At 44.0% G+C, this 18,749-nt stretch overlaps 1 protein-coding gene across 2 annotated transcripts in view; it reads right to left on the bottom strand.

Annotated features, from left to right (window-relative positions):
- Positions 1–18,749, bottom strand: part of LOC309543125 (uncharacterized protein) — a 52,843-nt gene that overhangs the window by 20,351 nt on the left and 13,743 nt on the right. Inside the window, exons 1-3 of one of the 2 annotated variants that reach the window (XM_082242508.1) lie at positions 17,061–17,127; positions 10,109–10,239; positions 8,610–8,839 (exon numbers count right to left, since the gene is read on the bottom strand). In XM_082242508.1, coding sequence (XP_082098634.1) covers positions 8,610–8,839; positions 10,109–10,192 — 314 coding nt within the window. In that variant the 5' untranslated portion in view covers positions 10,193–10,239; positions 17,061–17,127. Of the gene's footprint in view, positions 1–8,609; positions 8,840–10,108; positions 10,240–17,060; positions 17,128–18,749 lie in introns of those variants that run through there. The other variant, XM_082242507.1, reaches the window with a different exon arrangement.

The following is an 18,749-nucleotide window of genomic DNA, read 5'->3' as shown; positions in this document are numbered from 1 at the left end:
GTTTCATGAATCTGGTGGAGGGCTTCTCTTGACCAACAGCACCGGTTTCAGGAATCCAATGGAGGGCTATTCTTGACCAACAGCACTGGTTTTATGAATCTGGTGGAGGACTACTCTTGATCAACAGCACTGGTTTCACGAATCTGGTGGAGGGCTTCTCTTGACCAACAGCACCGGTTTCAGGAATCCAGTGGAGGGCTACTCTTGACCAACAGCACTGGTTTCATGAATCTGGTGGAGGGCTTCTCTTGACCAACAGCACTGGTTTCAGGAATCCAGTGGAGGGCTATTCTTGACCAACAGCACTGGTTTCATGAATCTGGTGGAGGGCTACTCTTGACCAACAGCACCGGTTTCATGAATCTGGTGGAGGGCTACTCTTGACCTACAGCACTGGTTTCACAAATCTGGTGGAGGGCTACTCTTGATCAACAGCACTGGTTTTATGAATCTGGTGGAGGGCTAACGTTGACCAACAGCACTGGTTTCAGGAATCCGGTGGAGGGCTACTCTTGATCAACAGCACTGGTTTTATGAATCTGGTGGAGGGCTACTCTTGACCAACAGCACTGATTTCATGAATCTGGTGGAGGGTGGTGGTCTATGTAGAGAAAATGGCAGTCAGTGAGGATTTGGGGAGCCAGGTCATCTGCTGGTGTTGGTCCACCGTGTTTTATCAAGTCCAAAGTCAGCGCAGCCCTCTACCTGGAAATTCGAGAACACTTCATGCTTCCCTCTGCTGACCAGCTTTATGGAGGTGCTGATTTCATTTCCCAGCAGGACTTGGCAGCGCCCACACTGCCAAAACTACCAATACCTGGTCACATGATCATGGTATCACTGTGCTTGATTAGCCAGCAAACTCACCTGACCTAAACCCCATAGAGAATCTGTGGGTTATTGTCAAGAGGAAGATAAGAGACACCAGACCCAACAATGCAGATGAGCTGAAGGCCGCTATCAAAGCAACCTGGGCTTCCATAACACCTCAGCAGTGCCACAGGCTGATCGCCTCCATGCCACGCCGCATTGATGCAGTAATTCATGCAAAAGGAGCCCCGACCAAGTATCGAGTGCATACTATACTGTACGTGGACAGACTTTTTAGTAGGCCAACATTTCTGTATTAAAAATTCATTTTTATATTGGTCTTATGTAATATTCTAGTTTTCCAAAATACTGAATTTTGGGTTTTCACTAGCTGTAAGCCATACTCCACGAAATTAAAAGAAAAAAAATGCTTGAACTATATCAATATGTGTGTAATGCATCTATATAAAATATATGAGTTTCACTTTTTAAATTGAATTACTGAAATAAATTAACTTTTTGATGATATTCTTATTTTATGAGATGCACACATACATACATACATACATACACAGGGCCGTCTTTATTCTTGATTGGACCCTGGGCAAACATTTTCTTGGGCCCTCTTGAATCCACTTATCAACTATTTGGGGGCTCAAGGGGAAGCTGCTTTGGGCCCCACAACAATGACTAGACCCGGGGCAGCTGCCCCTTTTGCCCTGTGTTAAAGACAGCCCTGAACATACATGCATACATACATTGAACACCAGAATTGGCAGGTCTGCCACTGGCACCCTGTGCTTTTCACAGATGAGAGCAGGTTCACCCTGAGCACATATGACAGAGGTGAAATGGTCTGGAGAAGCCGTGGAAAAATGTTATGCTGTCTGTAACATCGTTCAGCATGACCGGTATAGTGGTGGGTCAGTGATGGTCTGGGGAGGCATATCTATGGAGGGACGCACAGACCTATACAGGCTAGACAATGGAACTCTGACTGCCATTAGGTATCTGGATTAAATCCTTGGACCCATTGTCAGACCCTACGCTGGTGCAGTGGGTCCTGGGTTCCTTCTGGTGCACAACAATGCCCGGCCTTATGTGGTGAGAGTATGCAGTCAGTTCTCAGAGGATGAAGGAATTGAATCCATTGAATGGCCCCCATGCTCGCCTCACCTAAATCCAATAGAACACCCCTGGGACATTAGGTTTTGGTCCATCTGACGCCACCAGGTTGCACCTCAGTCTGTTCAGGAGCTCAGTGATGCCCTGGTCCAGATCTGGGAGGAAATACCCCAGGACACCATCCCTCATCTCATTAGGAGGATGCCCCAAAGTTGTCAGGCATGCAAACAAGCAGGTGGGGGCCATACACACTACTGAGGACCATTCTGAGTTGCTGCAAAGAAATTTCAGCAAAATGGACGAGCCTGCTGCATCCTTTTTGTTTTTTTTTCGCTTTGATTTTCGGGTTTCTTTGAATTCAGCCCTCTGTATGGTGATCATTTTCATTTCCATCAATTAATGTGGCGTCCTTTCATTCCTAACACATTACCCAGTCCATATCAGTATAGATCCTAACAGATTACCTAGTCTATACCAGTATAGATCCTAACACATTACCCAGCCCATACCAGTATAGATCCTAACACATTACCCAGTCCATACCAGTATAGATCCTAACACATTACCCAGTCCATACCAGTATAGATAATAACACATTACCCAGTCCATACCAGTATAGATCCTAACACATGACCCAGTCCATACTAGTATAGATCCTAACACATGACCCAGTCAATACCAGTATAGATCCTAACACATTACCCAGTCCATACCAGTATAGATCCTAACACATTACCCAGTCCATACCAGTATAGATAATAACACATTACCCAGTCCATACCAGTATAGATCCTAACACATGACCTAGTCCATACCAGTATAGATCCTAACACATGACCCAGTCCATACTAGTATAGATCCTAACACATGACCCAGTCCATACCAGTATAGATCCTAACACATGACCCAGTCCATACCAGTATAGATCCTAACACATGACCCAGTCCATACCAGTATAGATCCTAACACATGACCCAGTCCATACCAGTATAGATCCTAACACATGACCCAGTCCATACCAGTATAGATCCTAACACATTACCCAGTCCATACCAGTATAGATCCTAACACATTACCCAGTCCATACCAGTATAGATCCTAACACATGACCCAGTCCATACCAGTATAGATCCTAACACATGACCCAGTCCATACCAGTATAGATCCTAACACATGACCCAGTCCATACCAGTATAGATTCTAACACATGACCCAGTCCATACCAGTATAGATCCTAACACATGACCCAGTCCATACCAGTATAGATCCTAACACATGACCCAGTCCATACCAGTATAGATCCTAACACATGACCCAGTCCATACCAGTATAGATCCTAACACATGACCCAGTCCATACCAGTATAGATCCTAACACATGACCCAGTCCATACCAGTATAGATCCTAACACATTACCCAGTTCATACCAGTATAGATTCCAACACATTACCCAGTCCATACCAGTATAGATTCTAACACATTACCCAGTCCATACCAGTATAGATCCTAACACATTACCCAGTCCATACCAGTATAGATTCTAACACATTACCCAGTCCATACCAGTATAGATCCTAACACATTACTCAGTCTATGTGTATGAACATATACAAAATATATTTCTACAAACACATTTCATTTCCTGTTTTTCTCACATGCGAGGGTACAATGGAAGTGCTTCTATAACAAAATTCTACTCCCCGAGAACACAGCTCTGTGTTCACCGCAACTTTCAAGATGTCACTAAAATAGCATTATCTTCCTCGACTATCTATTCACAGGGTACCAGATCTTTATGACTCTACCACTGTTTTTAGAAACCTTTGAAAAACCGCAGTTACATCCTGTCGAAGCTTGCAAGTTCTCTATTGTAGGCTTTTAAATGTAACAAAAGTTTCAGCTCTGCCCATCGGCCACTGCCAGCACATTCAAAATTACTCGACTAGCGTTCCCCTGATTAAAAGAATGCAGATTGTTAAGTAAAGATAAATTCTGCGCTATCTGTACCTAAACTGGCCACATACATGATGCCGGCGTCATTTCCAGAAAACAGTATCCTTTTTAATATGAGAAGAGAAAATGTCTCTCAAACAGTCATATGCTGGTGAAAGAATTCAAACAAATTAGGAGCTTTCGGGTGGCCAATCCACCTTGTTTGTAACTGAATCAGGAACCAAAAAAATGCTGTGTTTCCTTAAACCAGTATGAGATTTTCTTCCTGTGCTTCATGTTAGCCGTGGTGATGAAATGGTATTGGTGGACGTAGATGTGCTAGGCGCCAGAAAACTACACTTTGAGCAAGAAGTAATCGGCACTAATTAAAATTCCTTCTTGAACCCTCCATGAGACAGGTACATGAAGTAGTGATCTGTGGCCCGTGTGCATATAAATTACATTTTTAATTTTTGCTTGTGCTTTGTTGTAGCTCCACCCCAGGCTGAAGCCCAATTTATGAGTGTTCTTTTTGGGAGCTACAGAACAGCCCTAGGCACTGCCACCGGACTGATCATTTACTATTGTGAATGAACAGCCAGCACTGCAAAGCTGCATGATTTGTCCACCATCCACTGCATGGGCAGATATGTCACACAGCCCCGCCAGTTCTGACTGTTCAATTACAAAATCAAAGATCAGTCAACACTAAGGGTTTGTGTGATCTATCTTCTAGTGCAGTGGATATTTACTAGCATATTGCAGATATATCACACAGTCCTGCAACACTGACTGATCTTTTACTAGTGGCTTGTTATGAATGGAGCCTTAACCTGCTGTGCTTAATCACAGTGCTCAACTCTACAGTGGGCCTGTAGTGATGGGCCTAACGTTCAAGTCAAACGTAAGTTCGACTTGAACATCAGGTGTTCGTGTGTTCACTGAATACACTAACAAATGGGGCGCTCGGCCAGAAGTTGGCCCACCGATGAACGCCCCATAATGCACTGAGCGATTGCAGTGCATTAATTGCTTGTGATTGGCCAAAGCATGCACCTGACCTGTATGTTTTGGCCAATCACAGCACAATGTCCTGTCAAAGCCATGATTACCAAAGGCAGGGTGCCTTTAGCCAATCATAGCTCACGGGCAAGTGCATGCCCCACACTATATACTGTAAGGCTGCTTACATTGCAGTCGTGTGTAGTGTGTTAGGAGTGGAGATTAGGCAGGTAGTTAGTGGATTTTGCTTTGATGTTTAATGCAGTCAGTGCAGTGTAGTGTAGGGACGATTCTTGTGTAACACAGTGTACTGCAGTGAGTGTAGTGTAGTGCTGTGCTGATTCTTGTGTAACACAGTGTATTGCAGTCAGTGTAGCGCTGCGCTTCTTGTGTAACACAGTGTAGTGGGGCCACTGAATGTTGGTGTATACAACACGTCTGTGTCACCCCACTGATCCCATTTTCTTTTCATTGATTTTTTTTTTTTTAGCAGCATCAGGTTCTGTTGCTGCAATATTAGTACTACCCCTTCTGTGTCACAGGTGCTATTACTTCTGCGTCAGCAATGATTTTTTGGGAGTTTTCGTGGCACAGCAGGACTAATAATATTTAGGGCATAATTGCTGTCCCCCAGTTTTGTGTTGTAGGTGCTATTCCTTCTGTGCCAGCAGTGAGTTTTTTTTTTCGTGGCACAGCAGGACTTATAATATTTAGGGCATTATTGCTGTCTCCCTTTCTGCATTGCAGGTGCTATTCCTTCTGCGTCAGCAGTGTTTTTTTTTTCTTGTGGCACAGCAGCACTAATATTATTTAGGGCATAACTGCTGTCTCCTCTTCTGCATCGCAGGTGCTATTCCTTCTTCGTCAGCATTGGTTTATTTTTTTTTTCGTGGCACAGCAGCACGAATAATATTTAGGGCATAATTGCTGCCCCACCTTCTGCTGTCCCGCCAGGTGCTATTCCTTCTGCATTAGCAGGGGTTTTTTTTTGCAGTGCAGCAGCGCCAATTTTATTTAGGGCATAATTGCTGCCCCCCCCCCCCTTTTGCATCATAGGTGCTATTCCTTCTGCATCAGCAGGGGTTTTCTTTTTTTTTTTTGGCTTAATTAAGTTTTTCTTTATAAAAAAAAAAAACAACTATAATAAAACATCAAGTACAAACAAGTGCACCAAGTACAAAAGTATTGTATCCAAGCACCATATTCCCTTCTCACACTCTACAATAAAAAGTTATAAAAATACCCCCAAAAAATAAAAAAAAATAATAAAACAGTTTATAGTGCACCAATCACAAAAGGTATTGCACCCAAGTATCATTTTTCCATCCCACATTCTAAAATAAAAAGTTATAACCCCCACCCCCAAAAAAAAATCCCCATCGTGTCCGAAAGGCCAACAAGGAGAGGCAGATGCTCACAGGCCACTAAAAGGGGGCAAGCAGCCTCTGTGTCCACAGTGAAAAGTGGTGCTCACGGACATGGTGCATCCTCTGCAGGCGGGGGAAACCCTTGTCCTTTTTTTCCGGTGCTGGCCGTGTTATTGAGCCACAACATGCAGAAGAGTTGGTGGAGTGAATAACTAAGCCATCCTCATCCTCCTCATCCTTTGTCACCCAGGCTCATACTAGTTTGCCTTCCACCACAGCTGCCAAAGAGGCCCGTTCCATAGGCTCCTTGTCTATAGCTACTCCTTCTATAGCCTCACCATCTTGCACGGAGGAGTCACCTGAATTATTCATTCATAGTGTCAGTTACATGATGCTGGAGGATGCGCAGCAATTTGAATGCACCGATGTTGGTTCCCAGGTTGAGGAAGGGAATAACGTCAGCCTAGAGAGAGGGGGGTGACAATGACGGACAAGAAACTAGCAGTTATGTTCCAAAAGCTGCAGCATACTGCCCAGTTTGCTCCAGTGATGAGGAGGGAGGGGATGATGAGGTCACTGACCATACTTGGGTGCCTGAGAGAATAGAGGAGGAAAGTGAGGAGGAGGAGGCGGCACAACTCCAACGAGACAAGATGTCCTCCAGGGGCCGGCTTAAGGGCAGTCACCCTATTGCATCACACCACGGGGCTTCACAGGTGCAGGGCGCTGCTAACTCCCCTCTGACTTCCAAAAGTTCATTGGTGTGGGCTTTTTTCAACACATGTGCAGCAGACCACAGCGTTGCAGTTTGCAATCTCTGTCTGAAGCAGATCAAGTGTGGCCAGAACACCAGCCACTTGGGCACCACATGCTTGACAAGATATAAGACCCACATCATAATAAAATGCAGACTTCTCCTTGCTCCTCATCTGGGATCTCTTCCCCTACTATACCTCAAGTCTTCTCAAAAACCTGCACTGAGAGGGATGATGGTATAGCAATGGGTCCCTTGTTTGAGATGTTCTGGTGCAAACTGAACAGGGGGGTGTTCGGCCCATCACTGTGGGCCTGCTGCTAGGGATGAGTGCTGTCATTCAGCCATCACTAAGTATGCCTCTCCTTGTGAGCAGCGTGCATGTAGCGCTTGGCCCCATTCTGATCTGTCCTGTGGTTGCTGAGCAGTGTGGTCAGACAACCTGTCTCCTCTTATCCCAATTTTTCTTTTCAAGACAAAGAGAACCACTTTAGAGGTTAACCACTTGAGTACATATACTGCGGCGGTCAGCCCCTCACAGGCAAAGTGACGTATGGGTACATCACTAGCCTGTGAGGCTCTGGGGAGCGAGCGCGCGCCGCCGGAGGCGCGCTCCCGCGCGGTCACGGGCCCCCCCGCGCGTGTGCCCGGCGAACATCGGCCACTCGCGATCGTCCATGACAGCGGGAGAAAGGCAGGCGGCTGATGTAAACAAGCCGCCTGTCATTCTCCCCTGTGTATGAACAGGGATCATTCGGTTCTACTATGTAGGACCGTTGATCACTGTTCCTACACTTCAAGCCACAGCCAATCACAGTAAGAATCACGCCCCTAGGGACACACACCGCCCCTCGCTCTCAAATAAAGTTAACCCCTTCGCTACCAGTGTCATTTTACAGTAACAGTGCATATGTATAGAACTGATTACTGTAGTAATGTCACTGGTAACCCCAAAAGTGTCAAAAATGTCAGTCCCGCAAAATAAAATCGCAGATCGCCGCCATTACTCGTTAAAAAAAAAAACAACAAAAATGACAAAAATCTTTCCCCTTTGTTAGTAAATGCAATAACTTTTGCGCAAACCAATCAAAATACGCTTTTTGCGATTTTTTTTTACCAAACATATGTAGCAGAAAACAAATTGGCCAAAAATGTTAAAAAATTTAGATTTTTACTTTTTTTTTTGGGGGAATTTCATATAAAAAAATGTGAAAAATATTGTTATTTTTGCAAAATTAACGCTCTTTTTTTGTTTATAGCGCATGATCAAAAAATCGCACAGGTGATCAAATACCACCAAAAGAAAGCTCTGTTTGTGGGGGAAAAAGGACGTTAAATTTGTTTAGGTACAACGTCGCACGACTGCGCAATTGTCCGTTAAAGTCACGCAGTGCCGAATCGCAAAATACCCCCTGGTCAGGAAGGGGGTAAAATCTTCCGGGGCTTAAGTGGTTAATAAATGTTCTACCAATTTACAGAAAATATCCAATTCATACCATAAAATACTTTTAATTACCTACCAGTGGTACTCTTTATCCTAGCAAATGTACTGTATATAGGATGTGGTGTCTACTTGTGGACCATTTATAGTTATGTTACTTTAAAAGACAGTCACTTACTTGCGTGTGACGAACCCATGGAACCATTCCGGAAATTGACCCATCTTGACCAGCTTCTTCCTCTGAGTCTTCTCAAACCACTGATAGGTATGTTCTTTGAGCTTCACTCCTGGTTTTACTGTTAGGTCTTTAGCTGGTGTATTCTTAGAGGTCCCATGTTTTTCCTGCTTCATTCCTGGCTTTACTGTTATATCTATGGGTGGTGTGTTCTTAGGGGTCCCGTGTTTATCCTAAGCAAGGAATAGGACATACCAGTCAGTCTCATATTCACATCAAGAAGCATCGAACGTGGAGGATCCATTAGAAAGACAAAGCCGGGCTTAATTTTTTTGTGATTTTTTTAGATTTCTCCAAAGAAATGTACATCTCTGCAACCCCACAAGGACATCATGGAAGTTTTATGCCATCTTTTGTCTTTGTAGTGGCTGCCATTTTGGTGAGAAGGTCACAATTGAGAGATAGTAGAGAAAGCTTGTTATTCACCCTACTTGCAACCAGTCAGAGCTTATATATTTATATAATTATATATATATATATATATATATATATATATTTATTTATTTATTTATTTGTGTGAAGTTGCCCTCTAACCCCGTAATATTATGTGTGTCATGCTGTAGCCAGAATTCCGGTAGTGACCACATTTTACAACCATTGACTCTTACCCAATGGAAGATGTTGGATATAATAACTCCAACGTATGAACCGTCACTGAAACCCGACTGGGTTCTGGGTTCATGTGTCTCCAAGTACACTATCTGCATTGAGTTTGTATATTCCTTTTGATTTGCTTAGAGTTCTCTGGTTTCCACCATAACCATCCACCAAGCAGGGCCGTAGATCATTTTTTTTCCTGTGGGGGGATCAGCCTTGAGTACCCAGAGAACAATAATTAGCACGCCTGCCACGCAGTGACAAATGGCGGCGGTGTGTATATATACAGTATATACAGCACCCCCATCAGGCCCACCTTTTAGTGAAGCAAAAAGTAAACATGGCTTCAATGTTAGCCGGGCCCTGCCTTTCAGCCTCGTGGATGAGACAGGTGGTCTTCCCAGTGGCAGTGCAGCTCCCGCAGCGGATAGGCTACACTAGCCTAGCTGCTGTGAAATTGACCGATGCTCGGGGGGGGGGGGGGTTGTGCCCCCCTGACCCCCCCTTTATCTACGCCCCCTGCTTGGTGGCAGGGGCGTAGATAAAGGGGGGGGGGTCAGGGGGGTCCAACCCCCCCTCCATCTACGCCCCTGCCACCAAGAGCAGACTGACAGACTAACTGCCTACAATTTATAGTTGGCATCAGTTAGCCTGTATGTGTGGTTGGTACATTTGACTTTAGGTTCCTTTACGGGGCACCAACTGGTAAAGGTTTCGTAGTAAACAGCTGCAATGAGGAACTACGAATAGCTACGGATGAGGTGTATAGGTAACAGCAGATAATATCATTATAATATTATTCTAACATTATTATGGCTTCTGCACCAAAGGAGTCGCTAGTGTACCTTGTCTTTAGGGGCCTCAGGCGTTGGCTCTGCTGCATGCTTGAGTGTGGTGTCGCTGGTACCAAGACTTGTCGGTTCTTCCATGTTCTGAGGAAGAGGCCTGAAAGTGCTGAAGAGTACAGGAGGAAAATCTGCAAAAAACAAATGAGGATTAATAAATTTTAGGAAACCAATAATCCATAATGGTTAATTTTGTTGCAATTTGTTTGAAGAGTTAAAGATAGACTGAAGGATTAAGGGGTTAGAGCTGGGGGTTATGGTTAGATTTAGGGTGAGGAGTTTGACCAAGGATTAGGTCTGGAGTTATGGTTAGGTTAAGGATTAGAGTTAAGTTGTAGGATAGAGGATAAAGCCCATCTCCAGACTAAGTTTTGTATTTTAAGTCCCCTTTAAGGTTTAAAAAAAAAGCTGTTTTAGCAGCAATCCTAACCTTTAATCTTGAGTTGTTCCTATCAGTAGCACTTCTCTGCCACAAGATGTTCTCATTTTACCAGGCTGAATGACGCCCAGTGTCAGAAGACTAAAGGCATACTTTAATTAAATTCAGGGGGGGTCTTGGAGCCAACCCCTAAGGTGGTAACACCATGGCCTCCTGCATTACCAGTACATTGATGGTAACATAAACAAGGGCATGCGGCCGCTCAGACCTGTACACATCTACAGAATCGTGGCAAAAATTAGGCAGCGTGTTGCATTCGGGGTTGGCACCCTATAAGTGAATGAGGCGGCTCTGCAATCCCGGCACATTGGGTTGTCATTTGCTGGGTTACAATAGGCAGTAAGGAGGGTAAATCCAAACTATATTACCAAAAGTATTGGGACAACTGCCTTTACACGCACATGAACTTTAATGGCATCCCAGTCTTCGTCTGTAGGGTTCAATATTGAGTTGGCCCACCCTTTGCAGCTATAACATCTTCAACTCTTCTGGGAAGGCTATCCACAAGGGTTAGGAGTGTGTCTATGGGAATGTTTGACCATTCTTCCAGAAGCGCATTTGTGAGGTCGGGTACTGATGTTAGACGAGAAGAGCTGGATAGCAGTCTGCACTCTTATTCACCCCAAAGGTGTTCTATCAGGTTGAGGTCAGGACTTTGTGTAGGCCAGTCAAATTCCTCCACCCCAAACTCGCTCATTCATGTCTTTATGGACCTTGCTTTGTGCACTGGTCCAAATCATTTGGTGGAGGGGGGGATTATGGTGTGGGGTTGTTTTTCAGGGGTTGGGCTTTTGGGAGGTCAGGCACTGATATTAGACGAGAAGGCCTGGCTAGCAGTCTAGACACTTATTCATCCCAAAGGTGTTCTATCGGGTTGAGGTCAGGACTTTGTGCAGGCCAGTCAAGTTCCTCCACCCCAAACTCACTCATCCATGTCTTTATGGACCTTGCTTTGTGCACTGGTCCAAATCATTTGGTGGAGGGGGGGATTATGGTGTGGGGTTGTTTTTCAGGGGTTGGGCTTGGCCCCTTAGTTCCAGTGAAGGAAACTCTTAAGGTGTCCACAAACCAAAACATTTTGGACAATTTCATGCTCCCAACTTTGTGGGAAAAGTTTGGGGATGGCCCCTTCCTGTTCCAATATGACTGCGCACCAGTGCACAAAGCAAGGTCCATAAAGACATGGATGAGTGAGTTTGGGGTGGAGGAACTTGACTGGTCCTGCTGACCTCAACCCGATAGAACACCTTTGGGATGAATAAGAGTGGAGACTGCAAGCCACTAGCCAGGCCTTCTTGTCCACATTAGTACCGGACCTCACAAATGCACTTCTGGAAGAATGGTCAAACGTTCCCATAGACACACTGCTAAACCACACACTCCTAAAGAGAGCATACCAATAAATCTGAGCATTTTTTAAATAGGGAAGTGGACCTTGTCTTCAGTTCTACAAAACAAAGCTGTGTACTCCCAAGACCGCCAGTCTTTCAAGAAGGATTCCTTCACCAAGAGCGAGAGACTTTGTGCAGATAACTTGTTCTAAAAAAAGATGACCTTAAGTCTCCATTCACACTAGTACGACTTGTCAGGCGACTTGGTCAGCCTGACAAGTCACGCACCGTCGTGGTCCATTGACTGCTACAGGAACGGTTCTAATAGGAGCGACACAAGTCGCTCCGACTTAGAAAAAGGGTCCTGTACTACTCCGGGGCGACCTGGAGCGACTTGCATAGACATTCATTTTATGAAGTCCGTGCAAGTCGTGCCGAAGTCGCGGTGCACGCGACTTCACAGGTCGCCCCCGAAGTCATGCCGCTTCAGTGTGAACCGGCACTTAAGGATACCCAAAAACAAAAAATTTCATCTATTGCAGCTTACTAGTTTTTAGATGTAGTGGCTGCAATTGTTTTCTTTTTTTCAGACTAAGAAAATTTACAGAAAAAAAACGATTGAAAAATGCCGCGTTCTTGTCACTTCCGGTGGGTTGAACAGACAGCAAAACAATGTTCTCTTTCTATTATAAACTTAGTAATCTTATCAAACTCCATATAATAGAGATGAACAAAAGCTGAGGTGTTCTCACACCAGTCTGGGTGGCAACTATGGCTTCCTCCATAAATATAGTGGAGGATTGAGCGTACCCAGGGACAGGAGAAGTGTTTTTAGCAGGAATACCAGGTGGAAATAAAGGGGGAAAAGCCTGAAAAAACAAAAAGTATGCAGTCACCAAAGACCGGTAAGATGTAATACTACCAATAATAAAAATAATAATAAATCATTTCTTAAAAATTACATTTTTGGTTTTGGGTTTAGGTAGACTTTAAAGCCCAACTTTGAGTGGTTTTGAGTAAGAAGCCCATGTCCACTAGTCCCTAAACCATATGTACACCCAATCACTAAAATCTCATATAAGCTTAACCACTTTAGCCCCGGAGGATTTGGCTGCTCAAAGACCAGAGCTTATTTTGCGATTCGGCACTGCGTGACTTTAAACGGACAATTGCGCGGTCGTGCGACGCTGTACCCAAATGAAATTGATGTCCTTTTTTTCCCACAAACAGAGCTTTCTTTTGGTGCTTTTTGATCACCTGTGCGATTTTTACTTTTTGTGCTATAAACAAAAAAAGAGCGAGAATCATGAAATAATAACAATATTTTTCTAATTTTTTTATATGAAATTCCCCAAAAAAAAAGTAAAAATCAAAATTTTTTAACATTTTAGGCCAATTTGTGTTCTGCTACATATTTTTGGTAAAAAGAAAAATCGCAATAAGCGTATTTTGATTGGTTTGCGCAAACGTTATTGCGTTTACTAACTAAGGGAAAGATTTTTGTCATTTTTTTTAACGAGTAATGGCGGCGATCTGCGATTTTTTTGCGGGACTGCGACATTGCAGCGGACAGATCGGACCCATGACTGACATTTTTGACACTTTTGGGGGGACCAGTGACATTACTACAGTAATCAGTGCTATACATATACACTGTTACTGTAAAAATTACACTGGCAGGGAAGGGGTTAACTTTATTGGTGAACAAGGGGTTAAGTGAGTCCCTAGGGGCGTGATTCTAACTGTCAAGTGGCGTGGCTTTTCATGTAACCACAGAGACATACGATCCTACATAGCAGGATCGTATGATCTCTGCAGTTACACCAGGGAGAATGACAGGCGGCTTTGTTTACATCAGCCGCCTGCCTTTCTCCCTCTACAGTGGGAGATCGCGAGTGAACGGCGGACATCGGAGCCACCGGTCACTCGCGCGGGGATCCCAGTGAACGAGCGGGGGAGGGAGAGCCTCCGGCTCGCGGGCGAGTGACGTATCGGTATGTCACTTTGCCCAGGGGAGCTGACCACCGCAGTATATGTACTTGCGGCGGTCGGCAAGTGGTTAATTCCCAATCGCAACTTTAGGTCGGTCTTAAACATAAAATATAGTAAAACCTTGGATTGGGAGTAACTTGGTATGAGAGCGTTTTTCAAGACAAGCAAAATTTTTTGAAAAACTTTGACTTGATAAACAAGCGATGTCTTGATATACAAGTAGCGTCACGTCACGTCACGTGACAACTGAGTATAAAAGAGAAGAGAGGCGCCTCTAAGTGTAGCAATATGGTTACATTTAATGAAGGTACAACATTTAGCAACTCACATGGTTGATGATTAAAAGAGGCACATCTAAGTATGCAGGTATCTGGGGTAAAGCTGTCCACATAGACCGTCCTCCACACTGCCATCTACGTCATCCCTTCCACGAGTGCTCCAAGCCTCGCTTTCAGATCGCTCTACTGCAGGGTGGTCTTCCCGGTCACGATTGCAGACTGACGACTGTGAGGATGGTCTATGTCAGTGATGGCAAACCTTGGCACCCCAGATGTTTTGGAAGTACATTTCCCAAGATGCTCATGCACTCTGCAGCCTAGGTGAGCATCATGGGAAATGCGGTTCCAAAACATCTAGAGGGCCAAGGTTCACCATCACTGGTCTATGTGGACAGCTTTACCCCGGATGCCTGCATACTTAGATGTGCCTCTTTTAATCATCAACCATGTGAGTTGCTAAATGTTGAACCTTCATTAAATATAACCCTATATTGATTCCACTCAATTTTTTTATGAATGAAAAATGCTCGACCTGGACAGAAAATAGTCTAATAACATTCAACTTTGACCCTTCTCAACAGAATGAATGTAGATGCAGATTCACGGTTTAAGCCTTATTTTTTTTTTAAATACACCCCACCCTTGTTTAACTATTAAACATGTTAGCCTGTTTTAAACCTTCTATACAACCCCAAAATTAATGGATATAGTTATTATAGATAATTATGGGTCATTATGGAAAAAAAATAAAAAATTATTGAAAAAAAATGATGGGTAAAACCAATTATATTTTTGTGCACGTATTCACTTATTCTTAAATTATGGTGTCTCTGGGGGGTGTAGCAGGGGGTGTGTCCCTTGCCTGCATACTTAGCTCTAAAAGGGGTCTATTTTTGCTATCTTAGAAAGTTGGAAGATATGAATTTATACAAAAAAAATATATATTATAATTAATATTATATATTTTATAATTAATATTATATTATAATTAATATATATATATATATTATAATTAATATTATAATTAATGTTATATATATATTATATTATAATTAATATTATATATATTATAATATAATTAATATTATATATATTATGATAGATTAGATTAGATAGATAGATAGATATGGAATAGATAGATAGATAGATAGATAGATAGATAGATAGATAGATAGATAGATAGATAGATATTATTTCAAATATCTAGCTATCTATTGCTAGCTTTTATCCTTGTAGAATAGGTGCAGGAATTCCCCACTTTTGAGTCACCCCAATCCACCTCTGAGCACTGTCCCTTGGTTCCACCCCCTACCCAACTCCGAGCACCGTCCATTGATCCCACCTCCCAGTACAGCCCCATTTAGAGAATCCAGAACCAAGTATAATTTTGAAGTGCAGCCAGCAACAATAGACCCCTCCTAGCAACAGTATAACCCCCAGCAACAATAGATCCCCCCTAGCAACAGTAGACATGCCTGGCAACAGTAGACCCTCTCAGTCAGCAACCATAGATCCACCCTAGCAACAATAGACCCCGTCTAGCCACAGTAGAACCCCCAGCAATGATAGATCCCCTAGCAACAGTATACCCCCCCCCCCCCTCAGTCAACAACCATAGATCCACCCTAGCAACAATAGACCCCGTCTAGCCACAGTAGAACCCCCAGCAATGATAGATTCCCTAGCAACAGTATACCCCCCCTCAGTCAACAACCATATATCCACCCTAGCAACAAGAGACCCCCACCAGTAGCAGTAGATCCCCTAGCAGCCAGCAATAATAGGCCCGTCCTTCAAACGTAGATCCCTCCCACCAACAATTGATTCCCCAGTAACAAAATATCCCTCACCAGCAACAATAGATACCCCTCACTAGCGACAACTGATCCCCGGCTGAAGGTGGCAGAACTGCGTTCCTGCTGAAAAAAAATCTCTCTCCCTCTCCCTCTCTTTCCTCTCCCTTCTTCTCTCTCTTCTATCTCTTCTCTCTCTCTCTTCTCTCTCTTCTCTCTCTCTCTTCTTCTCTCTTCTCTCTCGTCTCTCTTCTTCTCTCTCCTCTCTCTCCTCTCTCTCTCATCTCTCTCGCTTCTCTCTCTTCTTCTCTCTTTTCTCTTCTTCTCTCTTCTCTCTCTCTTCTTCTTCTCTCTCTTCTTCTTCTCTCTCTTCTCTCTCTCTCTCTTCTCTCTCTCTTCTTCTCTCTTCTTCTCTCTTCTTCTCTCTTCTTCTCTCTCTTCTCTCTTCTCTCTCTCTTCTTCTTCTCTCTCTTCTCTCTCTCTCTCTTCTCTCTCTCTTCTTCTCTCTCTTCTCTCTTCTTCTCTCTTCTTCTCTCTTCTTCTCTCTCTTCTCTCTCTCTTCTTCTTCTCTCTCTTCTCTCTCTCTCTCTTCTCTCTCTCTTCTTCTCTCTCTTCTCTCTCTCTTCTTCTTCTCTCTCTTCTCTCTCTCTCTCTTCTCTCTCTCTTCTTCTCTCTCCTTCTCTCTTCTCTCTCTCTCTCTTCTCTCTCTCTTCTTCTTCTCTCTCTTCTCTCTCTCTCTCTTCTCTCTCTCTTCTTCTCTCTCTTCTCTCTTCTTCTCTCTTCTTCTCTCTTCTTCTCTCTCTTCTCTCTCTCTTCTTCTTCTCTCTCTTCTCTCTCTCTCTCTTCTCTCTCTCTTCTTCTCTCTCTTCTCTCTCTCTTCTTCTTCTCTCTCTTCTCTCTCTCTCTCTTCTCTCTCTCTTCTTCTCTCTCCTTCTCTCTTCTCTCTCTCTCTCTTCTCTCACGCTTCTCTCTTCTCTCTCTTCTCTCTTTTCTCTCTTCTATCTCTCTCTCTCTCCCACACACACACACATTTTTTTTGTATATATATATTTCAATCACTATTCCGTAAATATACTGTACACTATATACAAAATAAAAAAACTCCAGCCAGGGATATACCTTACAACCTTGTAAATATAAAGTTATCTCTGGAAACAGTTGGCAGCTCCCATCAAAGTAGCAGGCACAAGAGATTACAGTAAACTGGCAGATGGCAGTTGAGGGTTGTTGGCATTTCCTGTACATGCAACCAGCGCGGCAGGAACACAAAGTTACATCACGTAAAAGAGTCACGACCCGGTCAGCAGTGTCAGCGTATATGTAAGGTTACAAGGATGAGCAATGTACGTCAAAAATTCAATTCACCACAATTTAACAGGATGTTGTACAAAAAGGTACAGCCAAAAAGGGGTATCCAGTACACCGAACATACAGTATTTCACAAAAGTAAGTACACCCCTCACATTTTTGTAAATATTTTATTCTATCTTTTCATGTGACAACACTGAAGAAATTACACTTTGCAAACAGTGTAAATTTGCTGTCCCCTCAAAATAACTCAACACACAGCCATTAATGTCTAAACTGCTGGCAACAAAAGTGAGTACACCCCTAAGTGAAAATACCAAGTTGGGCCCAATTAGCCATTTTCCCTCCCCGGTGTCATGTGACTCGTTAGTGTTACAAGGTCTCAGATGTGAATTGGGAGCAGGTGTGTTTTGGTGTCATCGCTCTCACTCTCTCATACTGGTCACTGGAAGTTCAACATGGCACCCCATGGCAAAGAACTCTCTGAGGATCTGAGAAAAAGAATCAGTGCTCTACATAAAGATGGCCTAGGCTATAAGAAGATTGCCAAGACCCTGAAACTGAGCTGCAGCACGGTGACCAAGACCATACAGCAGTTTAACAGGACAGGTTCCACTCAGAACAGGCCTCGCCATGGTCCACCAAAGAAGTTGAGTGCACATGCTCAGCGTCATATCCAGAGGTTGTCTTTGGGAAATAGAGGTATGAGTGCTGCCAGCATTGCTGCAGAGGTTGAAGGGGTGGGGGGTCAGCCTGTCAGTGCTCAGACCATACGCCGCACACTGCATCAAATTGGTCTGCATGGCTGTCGTCCCAGAAGGAAGCCTCTTCTAAAGATGATGCACAAGAAAGCCCGCAAACAGTTTGCTGAAGACAAGCAGACTAAGGACATGGATTACTGGAACCATGTCCTGTGGTCTGATGAGACCAAGATAAACTTATTTGGTTCAGATGGTGTCAAGCGTGTGTGGCGGCAACCAGGTGAGGAGTACAAAGACAAGTGTGTCTTACCTACAGTCAAGCATGGTGGTGGGAGAGTCATGGTCTGGTGCTGCGTGAGTGCTACCGGCACTGGGGAGCTACAGTTCATTGAGGGAACCATGAATGCCAACATGTACTGTGACATACTGAAGCAGAACATGATCCCCTCCCTTCAGAGACTGGGCCACAGGGCAGTATTCCGACATGATAAGGACCCCAAACACACCTCCGAGACGACCATTGCCTTGCTAAAGAAGCTGAAGGTAAAGGTGATGGACTGACCAAGCATGTCTCCAGACCTAAACCCTATTGAGCATCTGAGGGGTATTCTCAAACAGAAGGTGGAGGAGTGCAAGGTCTCTAACATCCACCAGCTCCGTGATGTCATCATGGAGGAGAGGAAGAGGACTGCCAGTGGCAACCTGTGAAGCTCTGGTGAACTCCATGCCCAAGAGGGTTAAGGCACTGCTGGAAAATAATGGTGGCCACACAAAATATTAACACTTTGGGCCCAATTTG

The sequence above is a fragment of the Pelophylax lessonae genome, assembly GCF_965119305.1.
Source record: "Pelophylax lessonae genome assembly, chromosome: 13".
NCBI lineage: Eukaryota > Metazoa > Chordata > Amphibia > Anura > Ranidae > Pelophylax > Pelophylax lessonae.
This window is presented reverse-complemented; position numbering and strand designations above follow the sequence as displayed.